The sequence below is a fragment of the Aptenodytes forsteri genome, unplaced genomic scaffold (genome assembly GCF_000699145.1).
Source record: "Aptenodytes forsteri isolate BGI_AS27 unplaced genomic scaffold, ASM69914v1 Scaffold54, whole genome shotgun sequence".
NCBI lineage: Eukaryota > Metazoa > Chordata > Aves > Sphenisciformes > Spheniscidae > Aptenodytes > Aptenodytes forsteri.
In genome coordinates, this window is record NW_008796044.1 from 2,688,137 (window position 1) to 2,697,866 (window position 9,730).

The window sequence follows — 9,730 nt, forward strand, 5'->3', positions numbered from 1 at the left end:
CCCAAAGGAAAGTCTAAATACTTTAGATTACCACATTTTTAATGTACTGACGTGTTGATGGTCAGATGTTCTTTGATGCTCAAAGTTAGATTGGCAGAAATCAAAGCAGTGTAGGGGCTTACAAAAATGTGGTATTTATGTTTGGCAGCAATTACTTTGTGAAAAACACAGGGTGACTCTTTTTCCTCTCCTTCTTTCTTCTTTTTTATATTTTTTCCCCTCCAAGTTTGGCATGAATCTAAAGAGCTAAAAACTAATTTAACATGACAAATGCTTTCATCACTCCCTTAACCTCTGAAGTGAACGCTCTGACAAAGACAATATGTGCGGTATATGCTTTCCTTTTGACACTTTATAAATTACTTTCTTGTAACTGGGTTTTGCCGCTAGTCCAATATCTTCAGGATGTCCTAATTTGAATGGCTGGTTCTACATTCTTCATATGTCACCCCAGGGTAATAGGAATAACTCCTGGGCTTTGTGAAATGACGTATGTCTCAGACAGGATTGCAGGACAATTTTATTTACATACTGCATGCCGGATTTACCAAAACGTTGTGCAATACTACCAACTTATACTTTGCATTTCATTTACATCTGGCTACTGAAGAAACAGGAGAAGTGATAAACCTGGCTTTGAATAAGCAGACAACATTTTGTATACCACGTAAGGAAAAAGTTAACCGAAATGAATTTTTCCTATTCTCTGCTATTAAAAATAGTATAACACTCAGCCATAGAAACATCTTAAAATGCTCTTTTTCATGGAAATGATCTGAAATTCTTTTGCCTCTGTCTATTCCTTTAAGAAAAAAAAACCCAAAGTTGCTTGATTTATTTTCAACCTGGTGAATGTGATGTGTGTCAAAGTTTCTGCAGAAGCTCCAGCAGGGTAGGGGAATTCAGGTACAGAACAGTATGTCTAGAATGGCAAACTACGCATACAAACCCAAGCATATTTTGCGCGTACACATGCCATATCACAGTAGACCAATGCAACGCAGACCTGCAGGAATTTTTCCCAAACATCAGTCAGGATAAGTTTCAGAGGAAGATTTAGGAAAACTCAGATAACAATGGTACTGACTGGCCTATAAAGGAAGAGTCTATCTAAATGGCCAAACATCGATGGCATTTTATGATCTAAACCATCGATCTACATGTATCTTTAAAAAGAAAATAAAACCCAAAGTTTCCTTCTAACAAGACATATTGTCATTATTTTGACAAATGTTTACCTTCTTAAAATCTCAGTAGTATCTTTATTTAATATCAATTATGTAGCGTGGCAAAAAGCTCCAAAGGTTATTATGCACTACGAATTTATTTTTAAAGCTTTAAACATACTGCCTTTTAATTTCATTTACTGTATTTTTATTTGTGTGTTATCGGAAAGGCAATAGGAATGCCTAAGTAATTTTTTAAATATTTATTCTTTTCTATCTGTTATGATACTTTTTTTGCTTGTCTCTTTAAATCACCCCTTGTTAGAAATTTTTTCACACCACCCATAATCTTTGGCAGTTCTCTGAAAGACCCACGTTTAAACGTGTAGACAGCATGTTTTCAATGATCGATCTGTATCAATTCCCCCATCTCTTTTATTATAGGACAATTCATTTAGAGATCCGGAGGACTATGAGAACTTCAAAGTATTCTTTCAATATAATTTATCTCATGTTTGCCAGCATTGCCTTTTTCATTTAGTCCTGCAGTAGTCTTGATTAGCATTGATATGATCATCTTCACACAGCCTAGATATATTGACAAACCGAAGTAGCAGAACCATTTGCTGCAAATTTTGATGACTTTTTCCGTTAACTATTACTGTTAGCTAATGTAACCCCAATGATATAACCTCTGCTATAGGCAAGACCAAGAAATTTTCTCTGTGGACACATACGGCAGAAAAACATTATCAGCACCTTTAAAGCCTCTCCTATGCTTGAAGTTCTGACAGCAAAATACATCAAGAGGAGTTACCGCAATACGGAGTATTTCCCTTCCTCCTGCACGCCTTTGGGGAACTTCACATCTTTCTTCATCCCAAGACTGCCAGCTCTCCTGGTAGATTAACAGCTCTCACTTTCCCACCGTCTCAATGATTAGGACAGAATTGGGATTTTGGTCTGATCTGAACATTATTCTGGTCACCCATTTTGAAAACTGAAAAACATTTTTCCTCCTGACAGAGCAAGACAGAGTTATTTTGTCTTCACGGCAGTTCAGGGATTAGTAGGTCCGGAGCTCCCAAAGAGCTGCAGAAGAGCGGGACAGCTAGTATTTCACATTGCTGCTCTTTCCCCAGCAGAGAGGACATTTAGTTTTCCCTGGACTCAAGTTCTGCACATACCCAGGAGAAGGTAACCCCCCAGCAAACTGCAGAACAAGGAAAAGTTCTTAAGGTGTTTTTTTTTTTTAAATAAGGAGATGATTTAGCACCTCAAGTACCAAGCACCTTAAGTCATACTATTGGAGGACAGCAAGTCCCAGCAATTTGATGGGTGGATTACCTTATAGCTGATAGTCTTACACCTGCTCTTTGTCATGTGGAATGAATCGTATGAACTTATGCTGAGAGTGAGGGAATTAAATTAATGAATGGCCTAACTAAAGCATATCCCTTTTACCTTTCTGTTGTTCTCATGCACCTAAGGCAATGCAACTTCTTTTTTGTTTTCTTTTCTTTTCTTTTCTCTTTTTTTCATCGCTTTAAATTATGATCACAGTGGATCCATCAAATTTATTCACAGGATTAATTGCAGCTATTTTCTGGTTCTGACAGCTACTCCTCAATATACTTATTCTTTACTGTGTATGGCATGAAGCTTGTCAGGTAACTTCTCATTATTTAATCCTTGAGCCAACACTCTCTTCCTAAAACCTGCTTTCTCGTGTTCACTAGCCAACTCTTTTGCGCTTATCATTCTCTAGTCAGGAAAGAAGACCTCAAAAACTTCCGTCAAAGCGGATCACTTATGTCATTACTTGAAATGATAGAGCGTTCATCAATTATTAAGAGTCAATGCATTGCCTTACATTCTCTCGTCTTACACAGTATATGAAAGTGTATAAAGCAATAACCGTGTTGCAAAGCTTTGATTTAGATTACAGTAACCTAAATACCAAGGAAAAATGCATTTCATAATCCATCACTTCAAAGGTACGCACATAATTAAAATATTCAACTTGCAGTATATCATTTCCCATGTGCATAATCACTCAGAGAGCTGTTGTATGATAACTGTCAAGTTCAATAAATCATGTGCTTTCCAATCTTTTTATTTATATATCAAACTAAGCCTGTTATTCTTCTGAGGTTTTCTACATAAGAAATATAGAAAGATGGTTAGCTCTGTAGTATTGGGTATGCTGGGATGTAGGCCCGGCCTAAAGAAACAGCAGCAATAAAGTAGCCAGTCAGCTCTCTCTTACTACTGTATATATTAATTACATATAGAAGCTCATTAGTATAAAAAATGGTTTTCCTTAGAAAATAGTGTCTATCCTGTTGAGTCAGATTATATGGGATCCAAAAAAAAAAAAAAAAAAAAATAATTATTCTTTTCAAATGGAGAGAATAGGGAGAAAATTCAGTACATCTTTATAGGTCTTTTGAGCACTATGTATGAGAATAGTTTCAGAGATGAACTAAAAACCACACAGAATAGGTCTGGAAAGTATTAACAGAAAATATCAACAAGCTACTGTAATTTTGCCATTTACTCAAAGAAGCTAGAGAGTTTGTGCAGCATGTCGTGGTCATCAACGTATTGCCAAAGGCACTGTAAAAGGTACAAAATACACAGCTAGCTTGTGTAGACACTTAGAAAAACCTCCAAAACAACAGACAATGAGGGGGATACTGGGAGGGGGTGGGAATCAGAAATGAATTAAATTAAGACAGACAAAATAACAGAAGCATGTTAAAAAAACCTTGAAAGACCACAGAAAGAATTAGGACATGGTGTGGGGAGTATTAATATATTAATCACGGGAAATAAGCATAATATTTAGAATTTCCTTTCTATATTTTTGCTTACAAAATACTAAGGTTGTGTGGAATATGGAAAATAACAGCACACAAAATGGAACTATCTAACTATTTAGATCTAACACCACCAGGAATTTAGGCACACAGACAGATATAGGTTGAGGCTTATTATTCAAAATGATTTTGTGTTTTTTATCTAAAGGCAGCATGTGATGGTAAAATTTGAATTCAGATGCCAGTAGCTTCTGTTACTTATACGGATTCACCACCTATCACAATTTTTTCCAAGTATTTTTTAAACATATGGTAGTACATCAGAAAATCATTATATCACCCTCTGTTTGGACCATCTATGAGAGACGCATATCTGACACCTAAAGTTAATGCTGCACATTGAGAATCCTAAATCGATTTCTTGCTTCCACTGCTCTTATGACAGTGAACAGGACGTGAACATTTTATTTTTCCTCATTAATCAGTATAAGGAATAATAATTTTCTTTGCTCATTAAGAACACTAATTTCTGAAATGGATTGACCATCCTTTTATCAGCTGAATTTTCATTTGCTGACATAGCTGGGTGATTTGACAGAGAAAACACAGACTTACCTATGAAATATGCTAGCAGGATGGCAAGCAGGACTGCAGCAGCAATTGCAGATAAAGCAGCACATTTCCAGCTACAATACTTGGAGGGTTTTTTCAGCTTGAACGCGTTCCTGGAGAATGTATTTCTAGGTAACAGTCTGGGAGGTGGAGTATAAACTGTTCCTGAGGTCAATGGGTAACCAGGGGAAGAACTACTGAACAGCGGAGTAGTTCCAGAAGATGTCTTAAACAAGAAGTGCCTGAAAAACATAAAAAGGAACACAGTTGAAAATAGCAAGTCCTGTAGTTAAGAAAGAATATCTCCTATTCCTATTCCATTCCAGCTGCCATAATGTGTTAAATTCGACTAAAAAGAAAAAGGATTTTGTATGAAGAAATAAGGAGATGAAAATTCTCATAGTCTTTTTGCTACCAGAGCTTAACAACTGTCGCTAAAACACAGTGTCAGGATATCTGCTTAATCCTTTCTGTAATTAGATGCAACTTGACCAGATACTAGCTAAAACACCAGCATTAGGTCAGGTTGGACGGGGCCCAACCTGATCTAGTTGAAGATGTCCCTGCCCACGGCAGGGGGGTTGGACTAGATGACCTTTAGAGGTCCCTTCCAACCCAAGCTATTCTACGATGCTATGACCGATGGAGTGTCTTTGAGTACCAGTTGAGACTGCACCGGTAAGAAGTGCGAGCAGTCTACTAACAAAGCTCATATTCAGAGGTGACGTCATTATCAATTCCTTTTGGCCTGTGCTTCATTAGGACAAAGCAACTAATCCCACTACAAAATACCTGTAACGTTTATTAGTATAACAGAACACTTAACTTTACAAGAAAACAACCTTTCTGAGTTCACAGGTTTACGTGATTTCCCTGTGGAATCCGCTACCCAACAAATATTCTAAGACAAAAAAATTATGAGGCTCATTAACACTTTTGGCAAAAGCTGCCAGTAAAAAAAGATTAAGAACATATTGAGCAAAAACCATAGTCCTGTAACAAAAGATCTTGCCAGAATTAGAATTAACCTTTTTTTTTTTTTTTTTTTTTGTACAAGGTTTGGTTTGAACAACTACAAAGACAACCAAAAGCACACGACTCAGGAGAAAAAAAGAGGACTTCAACTGCCCATACATTTGTTAAGAAGAAAATAGGGGACAAAATATACTACCTAACAAAATCTCAGAAAATGCTGCCAACACATTCCAGATAGAGGAAATGGAGAAAGCAAACTAGAAGACTGGCTTCTCTAGATTAACTTCTCACAGTCAGGAAGAACTGACTACAAGCATGTTCCCAGTAAATGATAAAAGAGAAGCACAGAATAAAGGCAGTGATCTTCAAGAAGGCCACTTGTTTTGAGACAAAAGAGCTCTGAAGATCCGTTCCACACCCTATCCCTTCACAGCTCTGAAAAACAAGTGCTTCTTGGAATCAGTGAGAATGAAGATAATCTCCAAAATCAAAACCATAGCCTAAAATAACCCGTCTTAGTTCAAATGTAAAAATATTTAACATTTTGATTCAGATCAGAATCCAGTATGTCACTCTCAAATCACCTGTTAGAACTTTAAAATAAATTTCAGTCACCGTTTATTACAACAATGATTTGGAAGTTTGAAACTGAAATGTGTTTCCTAAGTACATTTTCCAACCCATCATCATGCATGCGCATACTTCCAAGCATAGAGTTTACTGTTTACTTATTATACAGAATAACCAAAGTGATTTTAAAGAGTATTAAAGCATTTGCTTTGAAATGAAACCCAGAGCATAATAAATTGCATCGAATTTGCATACAGGTAGAAGACAGTACAGTAAGAGGAAGGCTGGCTAGGTTTCCCAGTTTTATGATTAAGCATTCACATTTGAAGACAGTCTCTGAAAATATGGTCTTTTCTTAATGCAGTCATTAATAAACTCTATTAACAAACATGAAAAGTCACTCGGTTTCACAGTGCCTTTGTTGTTATCTTTCTTTAAACCCCAAATGACCTTGTACACCCCTTACAACAGTGATCAAAATTTAGTTTGTTTCAGAAAATATTTCAGTCACCTAAGATAGTGGCAGCATTCACTGTCATAACTTTTTCTTTGTGCTTTGGAGACACCGCAGAAAAAACTTCAGACACACAAGTACGCAATCAGAAGTGACTTTCAAAGCCTAACTATCTCAAGCAGATTAATTCTGTGTTTTGTTTTGTTTTTTAAATGCAGTATTTGTAAAACAAAGAAAGAAGTAGAATAAAATGGGAATATTCTAACCAGTTATTTAATAGAAACGTTCTGTCATTTTTTTCAAATAAAGTTGCCCTTCTTTTTCCTTACCAGTGAGGCTCATTAGACGTTAGAATTGCTTCTTTTCTGCACACTGTACATGATCTATGAGAAAACACAGTAAAGGCAAATGCTAAAAGGGTTTCCCCCTCAAAATTACCTAGCCTTTTAAATTAAAAAACACACCTTCCACTTACAAGAAAGCAAGAAATAATGAAAGTCTGATTTCATGAACACTTCATTTTAAATGTTTCTTTACTTTGCAACAATTCAATTAAAATAACTGTTGGGAAAAGGATGTTATCAGGCTGGTTGTGTTACTCTAGATCTATTGACACTTGTGTTCCTTTTCTCTGGTTAAAACCTGATTAACGCTTGTTAGCAGAAGGAGTTTTAGTCCTTTCTGCTTGCTTGCCAGTGTTGGGCATGTTCCATGACAGGAACTAGGGACTGAAGTGACATGGAGCATGAGGAAGGAAGGAAGGAAGGACAGAAGGAAGAGCGATCTGGTGAGACAAAGGCAGGTGGGAAGGCTCATCTTTCCCATTCAGGCTAACTCTGCATCTGCCTCAGCCCAGGACCCCCTTCTCCTCCTAAATCCTCATGGCGTGAGCGGCCCTTTCAGGTTTGGACCTAAGGGTCTACAACAAACAGTTCTTACAGTTCTTTCCTTTCTCCTGCCCAAAGGCAGACCTCACAGAATCAAACTGGAAATTGCAGTCCTTGACACTGTCTTTATCTGAAGTGTCAAGGTTTTTAAACCCAGGAATTTTATGTCCTCTTTAGCTGAGAAGGCAGCTACAGTACCAACAGAAATTTTAATATAAAGCATTGTTAAAGTAAACTTAGATATATAATGAAACTCTGCTCCCATTAAAATTGAATTAATGAATATCTAGATATGTTTTAATAGAACATGTCAATCATATACTGTTTCATGTGAGAAGAAAAATAGTAGAAGAAAAAAACAGTTCCACTGTGATCCACTTTGTGATACATAAAGTATATGAAGAAAACCAAAATACTTATCCATGCAAACATGATCTCTATTATATTGTTAAAACTGATCAGAAATTGATAGAAGCAAAAAAGGCCGATTGAAATGGATACGTGGAACGGTGTCATTCTCAAAGCAATAAAGAAAAAAAAAATCATTGGATAAACTCTGAATTTTGTCACACCTGCGAGTCCTACCCATGTATTTTGAAAGCTGAAAGTTTACTGTCTCTGTATGAGGATTTCTGACAGAGTGGCAACCGTTAGAAGATAGCACACCATCTTCAAGTACAGAAATTCTGCCTTCAAAAGTTTTAAAAAGACATTTAACTAAAGATATGTTAAATATCCAGCGAGCCATTTTGGAAAATTGGCACTGCATTCAGAAGTTGGAGACCAGATGAGCAGAAATACCTTAAGTTATAGTAAAGCACACCAGAAAGACTGAGAACATAACGGACAAAATACTTGGACCCCCAGAGTTTTAAGTCTAGATTCAGCTACTAATGGAAATAAATTGACTTGTCTCAACTCTATCCCTAAACCCAATGATCTATAGCTATATTTTTATGTGGGATTTGACATGCTCTGGTACAACCAATTGTCTGTGGGCCCAAGCTGCACAGAGAGAACATGAGCATTTATCAACATTAATTACAGTCTCACAGTGGTAAGACTGGGAGGTATTGTACAATGACTGCTTATGAAAAGAAATGATCTTAGTTGTACCCATTCACTTAATTTCAAATATATTCCATATTAGAATTAAAAAACCTGTATATTCTCTGTCTTACCTGTTCACCTTTTAAACACTATTAAGAAAAACGTATTTTCTACCTCACAATTAGCATTCGATTGGGACTGAATTTCTATTTTGAAAACATGGGAGTAAATTTTCTAAGTCTCGGGCCAGTCTCCCTAATTTCTGTGCATCATGAAGACATTTCTATGCTGGAAAACTACAAAATATGATTGTCAGTGTACAATGATTCAGTAATTTAAGCATCCATGAAAGCTATGGAAGGAGCTTGCATGCTGCTCACACAAAATAAGTTAACCTTGTAGCTCGCTCAGTGCTCTCCTCTAGCGCTCTGCAGCTTTCTGGGCTGTAAAATGCACCCCCCTTTGTTTTAAGCAGTGTGTGCTGCTGATGCGCCGGGTCACAGACGGGGACCTCATCACCGACGCCAGGAGAAAGGCGATATCTATGAAAGTTGAGCTTGCAAGGGGACATTTGTCCACAGTTTTGTGGACTAATGGTAAATGGAAAAAGCTATATTTTGCTTTCTTCATTAATTCAGAGCTCTCTATAGCATTTATTTTCCCCCAGGTCAAAAGGACCTCTGGTGTTCAGGGAATAGTGATCTGACAGAGACTGTATTAACTTCCATATTCTTTGAGAGAACAATCGTTTTTTTCCCCCTCCTTTCTGGCCGATTGTCATGGCAGCACACTGCGAGAATCAGTTGAGAAAAAAAAAATTGGTTTTTGCGATGAAAAACTGTAATAGAAAGGAAGAACAAGCTACTTTCTAACATAAATTGCTTCTTTCCCTCCTCATGCTACCCTAAGCTTAGTCTGTATGAAAAAAGAAATAGAGAGATGTAATGCTTAAATTGTCTTTTTTCATAGCTTGTTTCATAGGTTTTTAGTAGTAATTAATAAATAGAAAAGATACATATGAAAAGAATAGTAACAGCTCAATTTAGTTGTTCTAGGACTTAAAAAATAACTTCAAGCTGTAGAAAAATCACATCAGTCTGTAATTTTATTGGACATTTATTCTTAGCAGAAAAAAAAAAAGAAATATAGACCATAACACGCTGGCTTTCACTGGGGGGGGGGGGGGGGGGGAGG

General features: G+C 36.7%; 1 protein-coding gene across 3 annotated transcripts in view; it reads right to left on the reverse strand.

Annotated features, from left to right (window-relative positions):
• TENM2 (teneurin transmembrane protein 2) overlaps positions 1–9,730 on the reverse strand; it is a 600,599-nt gene that overhangs the window by 193,684 nt on the left and 397,185 nt on the right. For all 3 annotated transcript variants that reach the window (XM_009285708.1, XM_009285709.2, XM_009285710.1), the window contains one exon: positions 4,604–4,842. In XM_009285708.1, coding sequence (XP_009283983.1) covers positions 4,604–4,842 — 239 coding nt within the window. The remainder of the gene's footprint in view (positions 1–4,603; positions 4,843–9,730) is intronic.